Source organism: Myxocyprinus asiaticus, chromosome 13 (assembly GCF_019703515.2).
Source record: "Myxocyprinus asiaticus isolate MX2 ecotype Aquarium Trade chromosome 13, UBuf_Myxa_2, whole genome shotgun sequence".
NCBI classification, from domain to species: domain Eukaryota; kingdom Metazoa; phylum Chordata; class Actinopteri; order Cypriniformes; family Catostomidae; genus Myxocyprinus; species Myxocyprinus asiaticus.
The window spans coordinates 28,781,927-28,806,009 of record NC_059356.1 but is presented as its reverse complement, the minus strand read 5'-3'; the positions used below and the strand labels follow the sequence as shown (position 1 = coordinate 28,806,009).

Sequence of the window (24,083 nt, the reverse complement as noted above, 5' to 3'; positions counted from 1 at the left end):
AGCTGATCAGCGGGAAAGCGAGATAAAGGGGAGCCAGAGGCGCCAGTTCGAGAAAGCGAGAGACGCACGTGCATGTGGCGGTGTTTGTTTTAATTTAAGTTTGACATTAAAACTTTGTTGACTGTTCAGCCAGTTCCCACCTCCTCTTTGCCCACTTTGAACTGTACAAAAGTGTATGAGTATATATAAAGGGTTTATGCCAGAGTGGTGTAGGGTTGCTCAGCTCTTACAGTCTCTTTGCAGGAGTGTTTGGAAGACACATGGAAGTTGATCATTTCCTCTCCCATGATGATGTAAGATACACCATAGCCATCATCAGCAACCTTACAGAGAAACACAAAATATATATATATTTTTTAAACTGAACCTAGGAGTGCTTTTGTGTGTGTATGTGTGCATGTTGTTCAGTCAGTTCACTTTGTGATCACTGTTCTAACAATTGCTTACCGGACCAAAGCCTCCTCCCAGCGAGATGAACTCAGGATGGTTGACCAGATCAAACAGCTCCATCTGTTGCACAGGCGTCTGAGAGGTGGAGAGGCGCCAGGGCTCCGACAAGACCTATACAACCACACGCACATACATGCAAATATAGAGATCATTTTAAACCCACATGTACACTCACATCCTTGAGCTGCTCAAAACTCTCTTATCTATGAATGTATCCTTATCCTTTACATCAATATAAAGATTAACAATCTACTACTAAATGTAAAGAATAATGTTGTTTTGGATGTTTTTTAAACTACTAAACATTCTTAGTGAGGTCTTGTTGGTGCATTTTGAGTGGTCAAAGAGAAGGTGGTTTAAGGAGATTGTATCATTTGTTGACATCTTTAATGTCCAATATCAAACTCATGCCTAGAACAGAAATATCTCCGACCATAACGACTTGGGTAAATTAATCAGCCTCCCCAACATAAACAAACACTGACCTCTTTAAGGAAATGGGACTCTGTCCCCAGGTATTTTGAGACCACATACAGGCAGAAGAGGTGCCTGTCAATGCCAGATCCAGTCATGGCTAGACGGTAGAGATTCTGATGCTTCTCAGCAGCCTTTCTGAACAGCTTGCTGCAATGCTCTCGGTCCTATGAATAAAAATCAGGGTCATGCAGGCTAAACACTTAAACTAGCAAAATGAAATATTTGCCATGTTAGAGGTTACACGACACTGGGAGCTAACTGTGTGTGAGTGGCCTGTAGTTCATCCTTTTTCTAGAGCATTTGTTCTCAAAATGTGGTAAATCGGAGTGCCCCCAGGTGGTATGCAGCACAAATGAAGCTTACACTATTAAAAAAATAAGAAAAATAAAGTTTCTCTTTTATGTTCAGGTCATGCCTAAAGGTTTTTTGTTTTCTGGCAACAATTTTTTTTTTTTTTTTTTTTTTTCACACAAGTATTAAACCTTTTGTTTTAAGAATATCTGGGGTAGTTTCATAGGATCTGTGTATAAATAGCACTGATAAAAATATGATCACTTTGCAACCCATTTAGCCAGATGGCTTATTTTAATGAAATGTAAAGACAAATCCCAAATTATTTTACTTTGAACATCACTTGTACTTAAAACATTTGATTAGTGATTTGATGCATCATCTGGCATTGGAAAAATTAGTTTCAAGATCATTATGGCAATGATCTTAAATTTGGCAGCCTGTTCTTCCAATCAAAGATATTTTCAGGGTTGGGATGGTTACTTTTGAAATGTATTCCACTACAGATTACAGAATACATGCTGTAAAATGTAATTTGTAACGTATTCCGTTAGATTACTCAAGGTCAGTAACGTATTCTAAATACTTTGGATTACTTCTTCAGCACTGGTAGATTTTTTTCACTTGTTTTGACTATAAAAACTCTGCCAGTACAGTAAGAAAAAAATACACGTTAAAAATACATTCTCTGAAAAACAAGATAAATCAAATTGATCTTGTTTTAAGGATTTTTATATATTTTTACAGAAAAAAAAAAAATTATCAAGAATACGATTTTTGCCCTAATATAAAAGGTCTTACTAGAAAAAAGAAATTATGATCCAACGTGAATTTTGTTGATAAAACAAATATGACTGTGTCTGGTAACGTGCATGTAAAATGGCTAGAAATAGCATTTTAGCTTAGCGTAAATCTGACAATTTACACAAGGTTTATTTCTATTTCTTCTGCTCCAAACTTACTTCTCTGTCTTCTTGTATGAATGTAACACATCATAAGCAAGTGTTTCACCGCTGTTCAAATGCACTTTGGATCGCATCATTTATATGTATAAATGGTTTCTCTCTGAAAAGACTAAATATTAAATGAAACAAATGAAAATGAAACGTAATCTCTTCAGTAATCAAAACACTTTTTGAATATAACTGTATTCTAAATACCAATTATATAAATTGTAACTGTAGTGGAATACAGTTACTTATATTTTGTATTTTAAATACATAATCCCGTTACATGTATTCTGTTACTCCCCAACCCTGGATCTTTTGGATTTGTGAACTTTATTTTTCCCCTCAGTTGGTTTCTCCCTTTCCCCTATATTCCCCCTCTTTTTTTTAAATCACTGTAATGTTTTATGCACACTTATATACTGTTAAATTTATATATGTTTCATTGCATTGATTTATTGTGTTACATGAATTTGTAGACTTTGTGTATATCAAAGGTGCAGTAAAAATGGGAAGTTCTATTGGTACGAGTTGTTATTTGTGTGCATGTTTGTGCAAAAAAAAAAAAAAAAAAAAAAGAGCGGACAAATGTGGTGTTAAAAAAGGCAAGATTTTATTCTGTTTGTCCTCTTAAAGTCTGAGCATCTAAATTCCTGAAGGTGAGCTTAAAGAGCCATCTGCTTTTGACTGGCACTATTGTAACACCACATGGATTGAGCACTCAGTTTTGAGCATGGTATAGATAATGAAACGTCTCGGGTTACTTGACTGTAACCCTTGTTCCCTGAAAAAGCGGAACGAGATGCTGCGCTTGATTCAGCGCTTATGGGAACGTCTTTAGGAGTGACCAGCTGTGAATATGTGTGCAACACGTCAATGAAATTGACTAGAAACTTTATAGCCTCTGTTGGTGACATCATAATGCGCCAGTACCAGGGGCTATAAATAGATGTGTCACAGGTGCATCGTCAGGTATATTTGTCTGAAGAGCAGTCCTGGGACATCCTCAGTGCGGCAATGAAGCGCAGCATCTCATTCTGCTTTTTCAAGGAACAAGGGTTACAGTCAAGTAATCAGAGACGTTCCCTGTCAAAAGCTACACTTAATGCTGTGCTCGATTCAGCGCTTATGGGAACGATAATACCCACGCCACCACACTGTGGGTGTCTGGACCCCTTACGGTTGTGTAGTGTGTGCTCACAAGAACGCGAAAAGTCTCAGACATGAGCTTGTGATGTTGACTCAAGGACGTGAGAGCCCAGAGTGGCATGAACATCCAAACTATAAAATCTTATGAATGTGTGTGGAGAGGACCAGCCTACCGCATTACCGGTGGACGTAGGCCTGAAGAGCACGGACTGGACACAGTCTGTGAAGTTTCTCCTGATCCGGCATTGTGAACGTCGGAGGACAGAAGGCCTCAAGAGTGACCGGATCAAGCCTCGAAGATCTAAAATCGGACGCAATCCCCCATCCTTCTTGAGAACCAGGAAGTATCTGCTGAAGTAAGACTCTTTCTCTCTGGAAGGGGAACATGTTCTATGGCCCCTTTGACCAGAAGAGATTGCAGCTCTTGTGACAGTAAATGTGCTTGTTCCGGTTTCACGGTAGTGGGGACCATGCTGTTGAAACACGGAGGACGGCGAACAAATCGAATTCTGTAGCCCTTTTCTACTGTCTTTAGGACCCATATAGAAATACCTGGCAGTAGCTTCCATGCTGCCAGGTTCTCTGAAATGGATACCAATTTTGATACTTCCCATTGAAGGGATGTTGGATGTTCCGTGTCCTGGGCGACAACAGGAAGCATCGGAACACTCAACATTTTGCTGGAAACCGCTGCCCCCCCGAAACACCAGAGGCAGTGGGGATGGAGAGGTTTTGTGGGGGTGTCGGGAAGGAGCGGGTAGATGTTTTGCGCACCCGTCCCGAGGGAGGCTACCCCCACAGTGCTGGGCGCTAGACCGTCAGGACTACTTCTTTTTGGAAATAATGGTCCTGAGGTCTTGCTTTGGAGGCTGCTGAGGGCGACGAGCCGGTCCCCAATCTTTACAAGGGGGAGCGCGACTCACCACACTTTGTTTTTGAGCCTTCCTTCTAGACGGACTGGGGCGAGGCTGGGTGGCCAGCAGCCCCTCCACAACTGCGGCAAGACAGGAATTGCACAAAGGCTTCCTCGTGTTTTTTGACCTCCTGAAACCTGGTGACGACTGTATTCACTGAATCGCCAAACAGGCCGGAAGGTGAGACTGGGGCATCAAGTAGGAATACTCTGTCCTTATCTTTGATGCCCGTGAGGTTTAGCCACAGATGCCTCTCCGTGCTGACCAAAGCAGCCATTGAACGGCCGATAGCGCGAGCCGTCTGCTTGGTTGCATGGAGAGATAAATCTGTGCCTCGACGAAGCTCTGAGAATGCTTCATCGTCGATTGTACTACCCGCACTCAGGTCCTTCAACAGATCAGCCTGGTATGCCTGTAACACCGCCATGGTGTGTAGCGCAGCACCAGCCTGACCTGCTGCTTGATAAGCTTTCCCCACAAGCGTTGAGGTGGTTCTACACGGCTTTGTGGGGAGAGTTGGTCTTTTTAATGATGATGTCGAACCAGGTGAGAGATAGCCCGTGAGCGTCTCTTCTACCTGTGGCATCATTGTATATACCCATACCTTAGCACCTACGATAGTCGAATATGTCGACGTCGAAGGCACAAAGATACGGGAAGTATAAGGTTTCCCCCATGAACGAGTCAACTCGTCATGGAGGTCTTCAAAGAAGGGGAGAGACTGATTTTGTGTTCCCATCCCCTGGCCTCCAGACAGAAATCTGTCTTCTAGTTTCGATCGTTTGGGGGTCTCCTGTTCGCGTGGCCAGTCTAGCTGTAATCTGGCCACCGCACGAGTAACCACCTCAAGTAATTCCTCAACTGCTTTGTCATCACGTGAGGAATGTTCAGAGGTAGGCAACTCAAAGTCCGCAGACCCAAGAGATTCATCGTCCCCCTCATGAACCGAAGAGGCGCCGGGGCGCGCTTCGAGATCACGCAAGGGACAAACTGGATCTGGAGAGAGGGCGAGCGATAGGGACGGACCCGTCTCTCGCTCCTCAGCCAGATCCATACGCGAACCCCACAATGAAATGGTGGGTGCTGGCTCTTGGAAGTAAGCGAGACGAGCGTGCAAAGTCTTCACTGTGAACAGCTCACAATGCTCACACTCACCCCAACGCAAAAGCAAAACAAAACAAAACTGCTGTGTGTCCGATTCAGCCATAGGACGGACATGCATGGAAACACACACCGTTTTTTTTGTTGATCACACATTTTTTCTTTCTTTTGTCTTTTCCACACTTGAATGACAGAGAAAGAGAAAGTTTTCTGCACACTGCCTGACAAATCTAACTCCTATCAGAAGAAAAATAGAGAGCTGAGAAGCCGAGAAGCACAAACACATCACAGAGTGGTCTGAAGACATAAGACCTGACGATGCACCTGTGGCAAATCTGTTTATAGCCCCTGGTACTGGCGCATTATGATGTCACCAACAGAGACTATAAAGGTTCTAGTCAATTTCATTGACGTGTTGCACACATATTCACAGCTGGTCACTCCTAAAGACGTTCCCATAAGCGCTGAATCGAGCGCAGCATTAAGTGTAGCTTTTGACAGGGAACAGGCGGTGCAGTTCCAAGTGCTACATTGCTCCAAATTCCAAAATATTTTTAGGATGAATTTCTCTGAATTGGATTGCAAATTTTAAAATAGCTTGCAAAATAAAGTGTTTGAAATGGATTGCAAACATTCACAACAGTGATTTATCTCAACTACAGAAATATTCTGTAAATTTGAATCAATATAAGGCATTATGACATTATGTGTATGGTGCTCACAATCCTTAAGCTTGCACTCAGAGAGATATCAATTTGCTCAATGCTGAAAAAATACAGTATATGATGGAATGTTAATGGTGACGATCTAGTACTCAAATGTTCTGATTTAACAGAAGGTGGCACTTGGCCTGAATAGATTGAGAAACACTATTTTAAAGTATGGTCCACTAAGAGTACTTTTTCTTTAAAATCACTGTGACTCAAAAAGGAGGATGCAAATTACTGTGCTGTTCATAACCAAGAATGAAATGGCAAGAATTTTTGGATTTGGTAACCAGGTACTATAGTAAGTTTAGGCCAACTGATAAAAATTAAGTGTAAGTTGCAATAGAATGAACTTTTATAGTCACCAGGGTTGTCAACACTTCCTTCATCAAAAATTCCCTGAGAGATACAAGGAAGATTTAAAGGCATTCAAAGTTTTATCACCTCTCCTGCTTCCAATGCACGGACAAAGGCACAGCTTTCAATGGAGCATGAGCGTACAGTCTCTGTGCGACCCTCACGAAACAGACGTGTCATTGAGGCCTCATAAGTCAGGCAGAATGTCCCTCTATCCTGAAGTATAAAGAAGAAATAAGAAGGTGACATGGAACAAAATGTTCTATATGAGCCAAGATGTAGTGCAAGCAACTGCAACCCTGATGAATTTGTCTCAGAATGAGATTTTAGTAGGGTCACAATGCAAAAGACAAATAACAGGAAGCCTTTATTCCCAGGGCAAAAATTGACCTTGAATGCTAAATTTACATTAACTCAGTAGCACTATGTTGGATTCTCTTGTCATAGTTGTACATCAGGACACCAAAACATAAATCAGTGCTTTTGCATTTGTGTCAAGATAATGGACATGTATGGGGTAGAAAAATCACCCTGTAATAGGCCAGCTGCAGGGCCAGCTGCACAAAGGAATCTGGGCTGATTTTCATTTTCTTGATGCAGCCTTTCCCAAACTCTCTGAAGGGAAATACATGGCAGTCCACATCATCAGCTAGTGCTTGTGCAACAGCAAGAGATTCAGACACCTGGGCCTGAACCTACAAAAAGACAGAGAAAAGAAGTAGTAAGTGCACTTGTGATGGGTTTCATTTATCTGGGTCCTTGTAGAACAAGTTGAACTACTAATGACACATCTAACATTAGTCATAGAAACAGTTAGCAATGTCATATATTAAGAATGTGATTTAGCATGAGAAATAGCCAGATTTGGCTAATTTTCACTCCTAAATGTTTTTATTTTTTTGTATTTTCATATGAGCAATAAATCCAAACGTTTTTTTTTTTGTTTTGTTTTGTTTTGTTTTTTTGCCAGTCAATTGAATAAAAGGAGTTTTAAAAGTAATGTTTGAGAGAGAAAAACTGTTTCAAAAATTTACAATCATTTCAGAAATAAGTTATACAATGAACAGTTGAGTACCTGCTTCAGACCCATCCCACCCCCACCCCACAGTGGCTGCCGCCAACCCATCAATTCCTTTCCCCCACCATTCCATTTTCCCAGTGTCCACCGCAGACCCGTCCTTTTCCCCCAGAGGCTGCCGCCGACCCATTCCTTTTCCAAGTGGCTGTTGCCACAGCCCCCTTCTTTTGAGGTCAACCCCACTGCAGCTTCCCTAGAGGCACTCTCCATCGCTCCAGCTCTCCTGTTGGCACCCGCCTACTCTGCAGCTCCTTCAGTCTTGCCAATCCCTGCTCTGAAGCCACCTGCTCTCTTCCCACTTCCCTTTAATAAATTACTTTATAGACTTTTGACTGTCTGCATTTGGGTTCTCACCAAAACCTGACAGTCTGTGTCAACAAATAACTGAAGTAAAGCCTGTATTCCCTTCGAACAATAGACGCTATTCACAGAAGGGCCCTATTTGATTTTTGATGGGATTGAAAAATGAGGCTGTGAGGTAGACTTAAAGTCTCTTCAATGACATGAAATGTATGAAGCTGTATAAAAGGGCTGGGTATTGATACAGATTTCCCGATTCAATTCAATTCCGATTCACAAGCTCTCAATTAGATTCGATTCCGATTCAATTCAATGTCAAGTCATATGGGTTTATTTCAATGTCCCTTTTGTTTACATATAAAATAAATTCTATCCCAGCTAATGCTGTTAATTATACAGGGGAACTTTTAACTAGGTACGTTAGGAAAAATATTAATTTTACTAAATTATATTTGATAACTTTTTCATTTGTCACATTTTGGCTTTTATATAAATGTATTCAATCACTAAAGATATTATTTTTCATATATTATTTTTGTTACATATTTACAAGTATTTACATTGATTTGTTGCACACGTGCTGAAACTGGTACTTTACCTCGTCTGTGCAATGCATGATTAGAATGAAACATTTCTTTGAAGTTGTTTTTGATCAACAACTGACTGTAAAGAACAAAAAGGGTATTAAAAGAGACATTCTTCAATGACAAATAGGTTGCGTGGATCTCGTCTTCAACACACATTTAACAGAACAACTTTTACTCTCAACAAACTGTGAAAGGATCTTGCTGCTGAACACTTCACGACTAAACTACACAATTACCGGTGAGTGAAATGTAAACATTTACCAGCAAGTTGCCAAATATATTCACTTTAGTCGCATAGCGTGACATTTGGTTGTAAATGCGAGTGATTTCCTCTCTTTGTAGTAGAGGATTGTGCATTGAGTGAAAGATCAATCTTGGGATTTAAGAATTGATTTCAAGATCATTCAAATGAAGATCTCGATTAATCGAAGAAAAAAAAAAAAAAAAAAAAAAAAATGTACCCACCCCTACTGTATAAAGCTCATAGATCACATGTAATGTTATACAACTTTGTCATCTGAATTTTTTTTTTTTTTTGTAATTGTCATCGGAACCATCCAAACACTTTAAAACAGATAGACTTTAAGAAACTGTGGAGAGAATTCACCAAGAATGAATTGCGCTCAGTAAAAGTGGCAGTTATTTGCACGTGCTGTCTACGCTGGTTTAGCGCCTGAAAGGAATTATGAAGATTAGGCACAAAAATGAAGATCAGGCCACAAAATCTGTGCTGAATGCAATTTGTATGCTCCGTTCCAATCTTGCGGGCCGATTCTGAGCACTACACAGCAAAGGATGCAGCAGCCCACTGCGATCTGACACTATCAGGACTGTACAGCATCAATCAAAAATGTGATCGTGGAACTTAAATCATCTCTTTAACGTTTGCTGAAAGTGCACTATAGACTACATTGTGAATCTGGATATAAACCAGGTTATGGTTCTCTTCTCTCCATCACTCAGGTTTCCTCTTTGTTCTGGTCAAGCATCTTCTTCATCTACAGCTCCTCAGAGATGGAGGCAAAATCTCTGAGAGCAAAAAAAAGAGAAACCCTAACAAAGCTTTAAAACAATTTTCAAGCTTCAATCTTTTCAAGGCTCATCTTCTCTAGACCTCACACTGCCTTAACTGAACAAAACAAAAATTGCACCTGTACCTACACAAATGTACTGTGCTTAATGTTATATTTGGGGAATCATCTAGATATGTACATTTATGAAGTAGTATAGTATCCTTGCTACACATTAACTCAGTCAAGCAACTTGATGTTAATTAATATGAAGTTTGTTGTATTTGTAGTAATGGTAAGCGCTTCCCGTGGTGTGTAAGGTGTAGCTTAGCAAACGTTGCATACTCTCAGCTTCCGGTTTCCCTGTTCTTGTTTAATGTGTACTTGTCATTTAGCACATACCTAATATTGTGCAGTTACCTGCATGAGCATGCTGTGAGGTGACATTTCCAATTTCCAAGGGACAGAGCAAGACAGAAACCACTTTAAATATATGATGCAATAAATAATGCATTAAAAGTGTGCATTATGCAAGCAGCTGTCATTATGTACAAGGAAGTTCTCCAAAAATCCCCACTACTAATCTGCAAGTAATGTTTTGGTCCTAAAAAAGGCCAAAGGGAAATCCCCTAATTTACATACAGATTTTCAAACCTCTTCAGTGCCATGGTATGCGGAAAGTCCCCTGCAGTAGTTGGTTGATCAGTGCTACAGCAAATAATTAAAAAGACCAGGGACGAAACATTACTACACTATATACTGTATCTACCATAACACAAACGGCCAACATACAGTATCATGCACACGAAGCCTATTACTATGTGTCAATGCTAAACCACTGAGCCTTAGAAGCTTAGATTTAACTTGGATAAGATATTCTTGATAAATGTTTGCTGCTAGCACTTGCAGATCCTGCTCTGTCTGCACCAGGGTTGCACCAACTGTCTCACTCAAGTTGGTACTATATGTAAAGTTTACCCTCAGGGCTTAGCAGGGCTGGTCCTTGGCATAGGCAACATAGGCAATTGCCTAGAGCGCAAAATGATAGCGGGGTGCCACACAAGAAGAATTTATTTATTTATTTGTCAGAAGTGTGCCCACTCATGGCAACTGTGCCCCGCTCTACCCCTGTGCCGAGCGAAATGTGCCGCTAACATCCTTTCAGTACTGATAAATGGTTACGTACTGTTACCATACATCCTCTTTTTCCCCAGACATATCCGAAGGACCTGAAAAAAGCACCCGACCGGGACTTCAAATTTGGCTAAAAAAGTCCTGGATTTGCCTTTGTCTTCATATTGATATGCTCTCTACAGTAAGAACTATCATACATTCTGTGTATTTTCACAGTACTTTTTTCCACGCTCGCTCTCCTTTGCCCACCCAACCGACTGCTCACTCTCCGCACGCTGTACAGTATGTGTGCATGCGAAAAAAGATTGACAGATTGCTCTACAGTTAGAAAAAGCAATAACGCAAGTATACTTTTAGAAATACGTTCCCCAACTCAAATTATTAAATAGAAATAGAATCAGAGTAGTCATTTTTAACTGAAAATGTTTTCAGATCACGTTAGATAATGTTAATATCTAATAATGGGTATCAGGAAAAATTTAACTAATAAGACTGATTAAAATAGAAAATGATGAAAATTTTACAACTGGGTCCATAAGATAAATGTAGTGCAACCTCTGTATGTGACCTCTGAAGCTGGCACCTGTGTCTCAATGGCAAAAAAATAAAATTAAATTAAAAACAAAAAGTCATTAAAATGACCTAGGAACTGGTTGGTTAAAGGTAAAAGGTTAAAGGTTAAAGATAAATGTCAAAGAGTGAAGTTAGCATAATTTATTTGCAGATGCCACTTGGTTCGAAATTTTAAATCTAATGCAATGAAATGTATATTTTTTTTGTTGGTAAATGTTTTTATTTATTATTTACCACAAATTATTTACTTCATATTTGTATGTAAAATGTATTAAAAAGCTTTGCTTTTCTGCAGTTAATTAGATCAACTGGGGGACGCCAATCCAAAATTTCGCCTAGGGCACAACAGAGTCTGGGCCGGCCCTGGGGCTTAGTAACTACTAGTTAGTTTGTAACTAAGTCAGTCCTTAATTTGGTTGCACCACCTGCACTAAACACAAGATTTAAGCAGCACCCTAATTCGCATACTGTTGTGCTAGACATTCGCATGACACTGCCCTGTTACCCAAATATATGACATAGAAACAACAACCGTGGAAATAATTTAATCCGATTTTGATTTTTGAAGTAACTAAAACAAGTAATTCAATTCTTAATTATAAGGAACAACTTTCTTTGTAAATATAGCACATTTTTAAGTCACTGTTTCAAATATGACATCACCTCCCGTAGAATTATGGGATCATAAAGTATCCAGTGGATGCGCACTTCAGAATCTCGCCACAAAAAGGTTATCCAGGTATTTCAAGCCTACTGTTTTATGAATACTGAGGATTCCAAGATACTGCTTTTGACATACTACACAGTAGAGAAGTATGCATTTGGACACAGGGTTAGCTAGCTAGTTGGTCATAAGCTCTCAGTAAAACATTTTGTAGTTGCACGTTATGCAGTTAACATTAACTGATCCAATAAGCAGCCTTCAAACTTGTAAACAGAAGTGTTAAAAAGCTATGAATTTCCGTTTGGTTGATGTTCAAACCTTTTGTTCTACATTACTGTAAATGGTAATAAATTACATGACATTTACTCTTCATTTACTAATTTTCAATGGTAATTATGCAAATAATAATATTCAGGAACTGCATCAAATTAATAAGGGCAATTTGTTTAATAAATAACTACTGCTACAACAGACAGGGAAAAAAAACACTTATTTATTTGTACCCTGTAAAGCCTGACATTTGAAAGAATTGTCAAAAAATAGGATTTTCTGACAATACACTATTTTTAGCACCACTATGTTTTTTTTTTTTTGTTTGTTTGTTTGTTTTTTAAGGTCATTAAAAGGTCATTATCCTCCTGAGGCCCAGCAATTCATTTTTGTATAGGACGTTTATTTAAGTTTTCTTAGCCCGTACATGCTACAGCGGAAAATTTGGGGGTATTATCAGAGGACTCCCTGGGCTTTTCAGAGATACCAAATGTTTGAGAGTTTGGCCATGACAACTTCTCCTTGGTCTATAAATATGGACTGAAATGTTTCACAGTTCAATTAAGCACATCAAATACAATATGAATAAAATATTTTTTTTTTTCAATAAATTTTTTTTATCATATGTATTTTGTGCACCAAACACTATATTGACATTTATAAAAGGAAATAGTCTTCCGTGCGCGCTAGTGATTTTGATGGTGCTGCGCAAGAGTGCATTAGGGTTATGATTAGCGCCATGACACCAAGTGCTTCACTTGCACTTGGGGGGCATAGAGTGACTTTTCGCACAAGTCCGCCACCATTTTTAATGGATTGATATTAACAATGAAAGCACTTTTCACAAATAACCACTAGAAGGTGCATGTGAAACTTACATGCGAAAGGTTATTTGGTTCTTCAGCTTGAAAAGAGAGTGAAACAGGGGCCGTCAAACGTGTATTATATTTGATACACACAGCATTATAGGGTTAATATCCTATACATTTTGTATGTGCTGAAACTTGGCATGCCTAAGTGACGCAAGGCGACGCACATGAAAGTGCACCATTTACACTGGCGGCCAAAAGTTTGGAAAAATGTACAGATTTTGCTGTTTTGGAAGGAAATTGGTACTTTAATTCACTAAAGTGGCATTCAACTGTTCACAAAGTATAGTCAGGACATTACTGATGTAAAAAACAGCACCATCACTATTTGAAAAAAGTAATTTTTCATCAAATCTAGACAGGCCCCATTTCCAGCAGCCATCACTCCAACACCTTATCCTTGAGTAATCATGCTAAATTGCTAATTTGGTACTAGAAAATGACTTTCCATTATATCAAACACAGTTGAAAGCTATTTGATTCATTAAATGATAAACACCTATACGATTAACAACTGTTTCCAATTCTAATGAGCTTGGGGAGAGCATTCCCTGTGTCCTCCGTCCCTCTTGCTGTGAAGTCCTTTTCAGAGGGCTACCCGGGCTTGTGAGTAAGAATAAATATTTTCTTTGCTTAAGCTTTACCACTGGAGTGGCCTGATTCATTTTACAGGTGAATTTCCACCACATAGTTGAAGAAGTTCCGAACATTTTTTTCAAATTGTAAAAGTAATTTTTCACGTTATTAATGTCCTGACTATACACTGTGATCAGTTAAATGCCACTTTGGTAAATAAAAGTACCAATTTATTTCCATAAGAGCAAAATCTGTACATTATTCCAAACTTTTGGCCACCAGTGTAGATTTTTTTTCATGCTGCAGAGCCGCAAAGAAGTCAGTTTTTTTACATAATGTTCTCTCTTGTAAATGTAAACAAGTGTAAATATCAACATCATATTAGTATGTCTGAAGGATTGAAGTCTGTAAGGCAGCTCATTGATGTCATTCAATCATGCACTTTTTTATTCCAACCATTACTCCTGGTCAGAGGCTTCCATAAATATTACCTTTATACTGTAGTTAGGCTTACGTATTCCCAAAGTTTAATGGCGCAATACTCAAATATTTAGTAATGCATAAATTGTAACTTGCCCATTTACACTATAACTAGTCTAAGTTGTAACTTACAACTTAGCACGGCTAGTGCAACCGGCCACAGGACAGAAGGCAGAGGGTATATTATATACTAAGCAAGCAGTTATATTCTAGGATTAAATACTAACATAGGATAGAATGGGTTTTAGTCTTTGTAACTGACTTTTAAATTATGACACCCTTCCAAAAAAATCAAGCTTGTGATGTTTAAACTCACCTCAGGATCAAAGGACTGTAATCATAAGAAGTTCCTAATAACCTAACAAACATATTAAATTTCGCAACATTTAGGGACTATTATGGTTTAAACACTGAAACACAATTATTTGGCTGTGCAAGAGAGCTGATCAAAGACCCTTGCCTGTCAGTAATCATCCTATAATAAAATAAATAATTTCTAGGCTCTTCACCTCAGTCAGGCTAAACATAAACCAGTTCCAAAGCATCAAAGTGTCCAGCTGGCCAAAAAATGTCTACAAAACAAGAATCATGTTCATACTGCCTTCAAACATCTGGACATGGTGAGTATATCAAAGTGTGTACTTGCTCCCCAATTAGGTATTTATCAATCGAAAACATTTAGTGTGAGAAGACTGCCATTTTGCAAAAATATTCTCAACCAATCTGTCACTGCAGAGAACAAATCATGTAACCCTATATGGCCTGTCCAACCAGAGCATAAAGTGGGCCTGAAATTATTCAAAATTGTGCATTTATAAACATACTGCCCGTCATGTCGTCGATACAAACTCTTTAGAACTTCAGAAAGTACTTCCATTATTAAAAACTGACAGGGTATTTTCCCGATATTAACCACATTGTTAATGTATCAATCATCCCTCACTAGAAATAATGAAATCTACGCATGACTTCTTATCATATCATCATGAAAGGTGGGGATGATGGAGGACGAAGGAAGAGCAGGTTGTTTGGTTTTATGTGTGCACACATGCATGTCTTGTGAGCATAAAAGGACCTTCAGAACCTGGTGGAGGAATTTGAGCCATGACATCAAGCTCAGTGACACACGTCAAGCTCTGGAACTTGGAAAATACAAAGACGAAAAAAATATATATATTGTCTGAGTATATTGTCTAACCTCCAATGGTATGTCCCAGCTTAAACGATGAGGAGGTGGTAAGGAGCACTCAATCTCTCCCCTGCAGTTTCCTTCTGTGGTGTAACCCAGCTGAAATGTGTCTGTGGCGAGAGTGAACTGAGAGAGTGAAAGAGAGATGAGTGACAACATTGGGGTTAAAAGATTGCAGCTGGAAAACAATCTCCTAGTCACACATGCAAGGACACATCCACTTTGATGCAACATTAACTAAAAGTTAATTATATATTGGCACACATTTGTTAAACATCTTCAGTCTGGAGGCATCAGTAGAAAATAAAAGGCTTGTGGGTGATCAAAGCTGTCTTTGTCCTTACAGAAGACCCACAAATACTTTATGTATTTTTAAAATGAAAATGTCATGAATGTAGACTTTTAAATGGAAAAGGGCAGTCGGTTGGTGACTTATATTGAAACTTGATTGCACATGTACAGACCCTACTTGTGGTGAATGGAACATTTAAGATGTGTCCAAAGCTAACCACAAGACCCTTGCCAAAGGTCATTGCTTCTGTGAAATGGAGACTCTCCCCCTCCCACTCACTTCCCACAGGTGGGCCACTATGGGAGCATCAGCCCAAGAGTGTTCTGCATTCAGTCCATTTTTTCCATTCTTATAAACCATGACAGAAAAGGACTTATCAAACCACCTGAAAAAGGGAGGTAAAGAAAAGATAGAAGTGAGCCAAAGCCCTAGACATGCAAGTTTCCTAGGACAAATGTCCTAGGAAGTCTTTTAAGTTCTCAGATACAATCAAATTATATTCATCTCCCACCTGTCGTAGCATTTGCCATGTAGAAGAGATTTTGCATAGCGGTCCAAGTTCACAGAAGGTTCTTCCCCAATCATGCCTTCTTCCTCATCATCAAGTGTGACAAAAAAAGCAGATTTCTCAATGCAGTCCAATGATCGCTTATTCACACCAGAGCTGAAATACTGTTTCCGGACCCGAGCCCAGGGCACCCTAGTAGGACAAAAAAAAGATAGATTGTTAAAGACACAAACACACAAAAAAATAAAACTTCCAGATAACCATTATAATTTAGCCATCTGATATAACAAGCACATATACGGTAATAGTAGGTATTGTATCGTACAGATTTGACAGATTCGGGTTCAGATTCCAATTCCCCTTAAAGGAATATTCAGGGTTCAATTCAAGTTAAGCTCAATCGATAGCATTTGTGGCATAATGTTGATTACCACAAAAAATTTTTGAAAAAAATAAAAATAAAAAAAAAGCATAAATCTTGGTTACAGTGAGACACTTACAATGGAAGTGAATGGGGGCCAATTTTTGAACATTAAATACTCAGGCTTTCAAAAGTATAGCGACAAGATATAAAATATATACGTGTAAACATGATTTTAGAGTGACAAAATTGCTTCCTAACCTTTTCTGTGGAAAGTTATAGCCAATTTTACAACTTCATTGCCATGACGATGTAATGTCGACAAACCCTAAAATGACTGTAAAAAAAAAATTTTAAAGCTCAAATAATACATGAGTTTTAACAGAAGAATTAATGCAAGTGCTTTTACAAAATTATAAGCTTCACATTTCTGCCTTGAAACCCTCCAAAAATTGACCATTTATTTCCATTGTAAGTGCCTCACTGGAACTTCTGCTTTCTTAAAAGAAAAGGAGGGACGAGTCGAAATTACTTTGTGGTAATCAGTGTGTTATGCCACAAATGCTGTTGATCGAGCTAAATTTGTATTGAACCCAAAATATTCCTTTAACAATTTATTTTTCCTTAACGGTTCTATTATAGATTATTTTAGTACTTTAAAGGAAGAATTATTTTGAAATAAGAAATGCAATTCTTGTTAGATTTGGCCTGTTGCCAAATTATGAAATCATTTCAGATTTCCACTTAGCAGATATAAACAAATCAGAATTCAATTTAAAAAGTGATGTTCAAATACAATCCAATAATTGATCCTAACTATATATTAAATAATAAATGAAAACAAGTAACAACAACAACAAAAAAAAGTGACATTTCATTCATTTATTCTTTTATAAAATTCCACTGATAACACTTGTGTGTATCTTTAACTACATGTTGTCAAATGAACAACCAGGCAGTAACTGCACTGCCTGATTTAAGTCTCACAAGCCTTAAGTAGGCTACAACATTTCAAAACACAGTAACAGTTCTTATTTTATTTAGAGCTGGACATGACAAAAGTCATAATTTATGTATCAGTAAGACTAATTCTGTAACCGCTTCGAATGATCTACAAGTGTTTTTGATTCACTAAATTCTGATTCACTAGAGAAAACTCATAAGTGTCATTAGCTTGAAATCCGCAGATTTTTTGATTCACTAAAAAGAACCGGCTTTATTGAGTCATTTGTTCTGAAATCGGACAACGCTGGTTACGCGGAGTTTTCTGCTGTAGATTCAGTAGTGGGGCAGCACTGCCACTGTCTGAACAGTGCTTATAATACGGTTTTCTGTCCGCTTTAGTGGAATATTGCGCATTTGGGGACCATTAACAGAACAGAAAGTCATAAAGCATACAGATCCGGTATACATTTTCTTTTAAATGGAACTGTTCTGAACAAGAACCAGTTCTCGATTTATAACCCCAATAGTAAAAGATAAACAGTAACAAACACATAACATTTCTTTGAGAAGTCAAAACTTCCTTGTACCCAGCTAGGCTTTTAAAAGCTTTTAAGTATGTTAGTGAAACTATATCTAGTTTTAAATCAGGAAGAACATTCACTTTTTAGCATTCTTCATAACTGCTGCATTCAGCCATTTACTTCCTCATTCATACATAAGGAATTTGGATGGAAGCTATTTGTCTGTTTATTTTAAACACGCTAGCTTACCATCTTTACCTGATAAGAAGCAGTTTCTTCAAAGACATGTTAAGGGAAAAACACGCTGTATGTGAGTTACTGTAGCATAAATTACAACACTGAAATACTCAAACATTCTCTCGTTACGGCCCCCTAAATACAAATCTGGAAAGGCAATATGTTAAAGAGCTTCTGTGGGTAGCTCTGTTTCAAACAGAATCCCATAATGCCCCCTGCTGGACAGCAAACACACACTGCCTCCTAAGTTTTGTTTAGACTGGGATCTAAATTCACATTTTTGGGTGTACTAGACTCAAAGCTTTCCATTTTTCTAAACATCTAATCCATGTTTCATAGTCTAAACAGTCAAAATCTATGTAAAGTATAAAGTCCGAATAAAATCTCATTTGTTTTAATGTATCGCAGTCTGAACGGTCCAATAGGATTTCAAGTCTTTTTTTTGTCATGCCGGATGCAACGCATATGTGACATTTACAAAATGTACAATATTTTCTGAAGCAGTGTTCAAATTCATTAATTTTCCTCATATAGCGAAATATGTCATGAAAAGAGAATTAGTGAATGTTTTGGACAGAATACTGGTATAAGCATGGATGCATAAAATATCTCTGGTTGCTTATGCTCACTCATGTACCTCATGAGTTCATGATGGCGAGATGGCAAGATAGACGTGAGCAGAGGCAAAATCTCCCAATTTGTTGTCCACTCTTTCCACACTGACAGCTACTCTCAGCTGTTGTATGAGAAAGTCTTTTGGCATTGTACTGACAATTACATCATTACTACAGCAACAGATGTACATACACCAGATATTGACTGCACGGTCAAATGGATCAGTTTCATTACTTGCAAATGACAGACTGAGTGCAGATAGTCAGTCCTAATTGGATTGGATTTGAAAACCATATCAAGTCAAGTCATTTTTATTTGTACAGCGTATTTCACAACAGACGTCATTTCAAAAGAGCTGTACAGGAAATTATGCTATAACAGAAAATAAACATGTAATGTCTTAGTCATCATTGTGCGATTTAATAAAAATGTGATAGCAGATTGTGCCTTAATAAGTAGATAATATTTTAATATTACCAGATGTGTGTGCAGTGTAAACAAAAGGCCATGTTTCTGACCTGTTTCCTGCAGTTAGTGCTCCTAGTTTGTCCTCTCCTGGGAAAGGAGGTGAGGGGTCATCCAGGATCCTTTGAATCTGAAACTGGATCTCTCTGGGTGACAGCAAGCGTCCCGCTCGGTAAACCCATAACCTGAAGTACCGGCCCCTGTGGTACACAGCGACAAACTCACTGTCCTGCCAGTGCTGCAGCACATCTGAGAGATCAAGGGATCATGTCAGGAACACAAGACCACTTTCTTAACAAGTATTTGTGTATTGAACTCTATGAGTGCATGTGTACCCGTTTCCTCCCCAGGGATGCGTGTGGTGTTGAACATGCGTTCACACTGAGCTGCACACAGTGGTATGACAGTGCCAGGAATACGACTCTAAATAAGACAGAATCAATGACTGGTTGGTTTATTGAAAATATGTAAACAAATGGCATATTCTCTAGATTTTAAATTGAGTATTTTTCCATTGTTAAACAATACGTCAGTATGATATACTGTAATATTGCTGTGTTTTAATAGATGTACATCACACACACACTTACACCAGGGTTCCCATACTTCTTGAGCAATTAATTCCATGATTTTCTATTACTTTACAAGCTGTTTGCAATTTCTATTTGATATTAACATTTTATTGATTCACAAAACAGGATTGAAGAAACAGAACATACACACACAAATCAAATGTTATATCCCTCCCCCTGAACATCCTCCCCCCCCCTCCCCTCACACTACAAACATCTAGTGGTCTAACAAAAAATGAAAGTATACACATACAAATACAAAAACTTTTGTATGACTCATACATTTAAAACTACAAATCTCCCCCCACTGCACCTCCTCGAGAACCTTCCAAAAAGGTTTTTTTTTTTTTTTTTTTTTTTTTTTTAAACAAACCCATGCTACCTAGCCTTCTTTATGACATTCCCTCAAATGCCACCACCCTGCCCATCTCTGTGTGCCACTCTTGAAACGAGGGCGCTCCAGCAGACTTCTATCCCCTAAGAAATTATTGGCAGACAAATCAATCACTGGCTAAGAGCCAATTCTTTATGTATTTATCCCCTATATTTATGACTGCCTCATCGCCTAAGTCTGGGGAAAAATGAAATTTGAGTGCCCAATACATCACACACAAAACTCTGAACCCACAACCAAAATTCTTGGATCTTAACACACCACCAAAAAACATGGGTTGTGTCACCGTTTTCTGATTGGCATCGCCAGCAGGTGGGTGTGTCTTTAAGACCAAGCCTATGCAATCTAGAGGGGGTCCAACAGAATCGATGTAAAATCTTAAATTGCATAAGGCGCACCCTTGCATCTCTAGATGTAGACTTGACATTTTTTAGAATCTTAGCCTACACTCCCTCCTCCAATACAAAGTTTAAATCTTTCTCCCATAATCTCTTGAGAAGTTGAAGCTCTGACCCCCAGATTCTGAATTAGCAGGGAGTAATACACTGATGCCTCATGACCTTTTCCAAAAGCAGTAAACACCACCACTCCCAGAGTATCTGCCGCTTTAGGGGGATGTATGCTACTCCCAGAAATAATACAGAGCAGGTGGTGCAGTTGTAAATATCTAAAGAATTGAGACCTGGGAATCCCAAAATGTTGAACCATATTTTCAAAGGATCTCAACACTCCACTCTCATATTGGTCACAGTGTGTATTAAGCTCCCTCTCAATCTCAATAAATAAATCTCTGAATTAAACATTCTGGACACTATTGTCCAAACTGCATGCAAATGCGAGATAAAGGGGTGTAACTTAACTTCTCCAGTTTGATAGAAAGTTTCATAGAAAGGCTTTGCAATGGCGAAATAGGGGCAAGAAATTCCTGTTCAATACAAAACCAGGGAGGGGCTCTCTCAGGTGGAAGCGACCAATGAGCCAAATGTCTGAGACCGAATGCATATTAATAAAACAAATTCTTGGGTAGGCCTAGCCCATCTTTGTCAATCGGCCTATCTGGGACATTTACAATTCCAAATGAAGGACTTCGCTATGAATTCAAATTGCTTCAAATGAGAGGGGGACATCGGGCCTGGGTAGCTCAGTGGTAAAAGACACTGGCTACCACCCCTAGAGTTCTCTAGTTCGAATCCCAGGCTGTACTGAGTGACTCCAGCCAGGTCTCCTAAGCAACCAAACTGGCCCGGTTGCTAGGGTAGGTAGAGTCACATGGGGTAACCTCCTCGCGGTCGCTATAATGTGGTTAGTTCTCGGTGGGGCGCGTGGTGAGTTGAGCGTGGATACCACGGTGGATGGCGTGAAGCCTCCACACGCGCCATGTCTCTATGGCAACGCGCTCAAGCGACATAAGATGAACAGGTTGATGGTCTCAGACACGGAGGCAACTGGGATTCATCCTCCACCACCACATGGACTTAAAAGCGCACTGGAAATTGGGCATTCCATATTGGGTGAAAAAGGGGAAAAATAAATAAAAATAAAAAAGAGAGGGGGACAGCTATAGGGCGAGATTGTAGCAGGTAGTTGATTTTTGGAATAAAATTCATTTTAATAAAATAAACCTTCCCAATCATAGATAAATGTAATGAAGCCCACCTGCCCACATCACTTGAAAAACTTTTTATTAAAGGGTCAAATTTAACTAACTAAATCACACAGATTTGCTGGGAATAAAATACCCAAATACTTAATGACCTGTTTGGGCCACTGGAAGTAGTCCGACTGAAAAGCCGTTAAGGGCAGTATGCTGTCAGAGCCAAAGCTTCGGATTTAGACCAATTAACCCTGTATCCTAAGAACTTAGAAAAGGAATGAATAAATCTGTGGAGGCAAGGCATAGATCTAGTGGGGTCTGAGACGAATAATAAAATATCATCTGCGTAAAGCAAAAGCTTATGCGCCACACCTCCTGCCATCACCCCTGGAAAATCATCCTTTTTCTTATCGCGGCTGCTAATGGTTCCAGGGCAAGACAGAACAATAATGGGGAAAGAGGGCAATCCTTCTGGGTGCCCCCATCCAGAGTAAAATAATCTGAAATTAATCCATTTGTTTGTACCGCCGCTACCGGGTGTCTATAAAGTAACTTATCCATCCAATAAACGTATTCCCGAACCCGTATATTTCCAAAACCTTAAAAAGATAATCCCATTCTACCATATCAAACGCCTTTTCGGCGTCAAGTGAGATGGCAGCAACCGTACACTGATCATTCGCAACTGACCACATGATATTGATGAAACGCCTGATATTATCAGAAGAGACACGGCCCTGAATAAACCGCACCTGATCTATATGTTTAAGAGATGTCATAGCATATTTAATCGGTTAGCCAAAATTTCTGACAATACTTTAACATCTAGCTGGATCAGGAAAATTGGATGGTAATTCTTACACTCGCTTGGATCTTTGTCCTTTTTAAGAATCAGGCTGATCCAGGCTTGTGTCATGGTTGGCGGAAGCTTTCCATTCTTTAATGATTCCATATAAACTTACAGCAAAATTGGAGCCAGTTCTGTAGCATAAGAACTAAATTCAACAGCAAAGCCGTCTGACCCCGGAGCCTTGCCTTTAGGCAAGGCCTTAATTACCTCACCAAGCTCCTTCAAGGTTATCTCAGAATCAAGAATTTTTTTGATCAGCCGACAGTTTAGGAATTTCTAATGGTTCCACAAAGTTTCTAATATCCTCTTCAATAGATGAAGATGTGGAACTATTAAAGATCAAGATATAATTCTTTAAAAGCATTATTAATATCAGTGGCCATGGTAAATATTTCACCACTAGTAGATTTCACTGAGGGAATGGTAGAAAAAGACTCTCTCTGTTTTATATATATCTAGCCAGAGCTTCCCTGCCTTGTCCCCCGACTCAAAGTATGACTGTCTTGCCCTGAATAGCCAAAACTCCACCTTCCGCAACAAAATAGTATTATATCTGTATTTCAATCGGGTCAATTCTCCAAGGCCATTAGGATGACATTCGGTGCTTCAGCTCTGCCTCGGCCCTTTTAATATTCCCTTCTAATTCCACAAGTTCTTGTGCTTTGGATTTTTTGGTGAAAGCAGCATACTGTATAATCCGGCCCCTAAGAACCGCCTTAAGTGCCTCCCAAGCCACGTCCACAGAGGATACTGATGACCAGGTCTCCATATAAACACTGATTTCAGCCTTTAGCATTTGTTGGAATTCAGGATTTTCAGGAAGAGTGGCAACACCTCTAAAAACACCAGGGCGTGATCGGAGACTACAACAACATATGAAATGAGGGAATTAGATATAAAAAATAAAATTAAAAAAAATTATCTACTCTAGAGTAAATCTTATGGACTGATGAAAAAAATGTATAGTCCCTACCAGATGGGTTCAAAAGTCTCCAAATATCTGTAAGACCAAGATTTTACACATCCTTTGAAGCGTCAATGTTGCTCTAGGGGGCATGCACATTTTGCTTCACTATGATCAAGGACTGAGTCCATCAAAAGATTAAAGTCTCCTCCCAATATTATATCATGAGGGGTGCCAGCAACATCCCTTCAAGATCTATAAAAAAGGCCCTGATCCTCAACGTTAGGTGCGTAAATATTAGCCAAAATAAGACTTTGTCCCTGATTTTCAGCTAAAACAATAAATGACTCTTCCTAATTTATCTTAACATCTACAATTCAAATGTCTCAAACAGAGTAAACATATCAGTGTAATGACTCCCCTGCTCTTACTCAAGCCAGCACTATAAAAAAAAAAGTGCCCACCCCATATCTTTCCAAATTTTTCAGCTTCCTGAGGAGAAAGGTGTGTTTCTTGAAGAAACACTATATCATATTCCTTACACTTAAGAGAAATAAACTTCCTTCTTTTTATGGAAGTTTGGCCAGAATTGATCGGGGCCTGTCTCCCTCCGCGGACTGCTGAGCCAGAGCCCCACGAGGATCCCTAACTCACGGGCCGCCATGTCGAGCAGACTCGGAAAGAGCCCTTCCAGGAATTTCA

General features: G+C 39.1%; 1 protein-coding gene across 1 annotated transcript in view; it reads right to left on the bottom strand.

Moving 5' to 3' along the window:
- LOC127450689 (carnitine O-palmitoyltransferase 1, liver isoform-like) overlaps window positions 1-24,083 on the bottom strand; it is a 58,495-nt gene that overhangs the window by 6,912 nt on the left and 27,500 nt on the right. The window contains exons 9-18 of the mRNA XM_051714967.1: window positions 19,403-19,490; window positions 19,121-19,316; window positions 15,927-16,115; window positions 15,695-15,800; window positions 15,133-15,249; window positions 6,924-7,088; window positions 6,481-6,609; window positions 936-1,091; window positions 448-561; window positions 231-323 (exon numbers count right to left, since the gene is read on the bottom strand). Coding sequence (XP_051570927.1) covers window positions 231-323; window positions 448-561; window positions 936-1,091; window positions 6,481-6,609; window positions 6,924-7,088; window positions 15,133-15,249; window positions 15,695-15,800; window positions 15,927-16,115; window positions 19,121-19,316; window positions 19,403-19,490 — 1,353 coding nt within the window. The remainder of the gene's footprint in view (window positions 1-230; window positions 324-447; window positions 562-935; window positions 1,092-6,480; window positions 6,610-6,923; window positions 7,089-15,132; window positions 15,250-15,694; window positions 15,801-15,926; window positions 16,116-19,120; window positions 19,317-19,402; window positions 19,491-24,083) is intronic.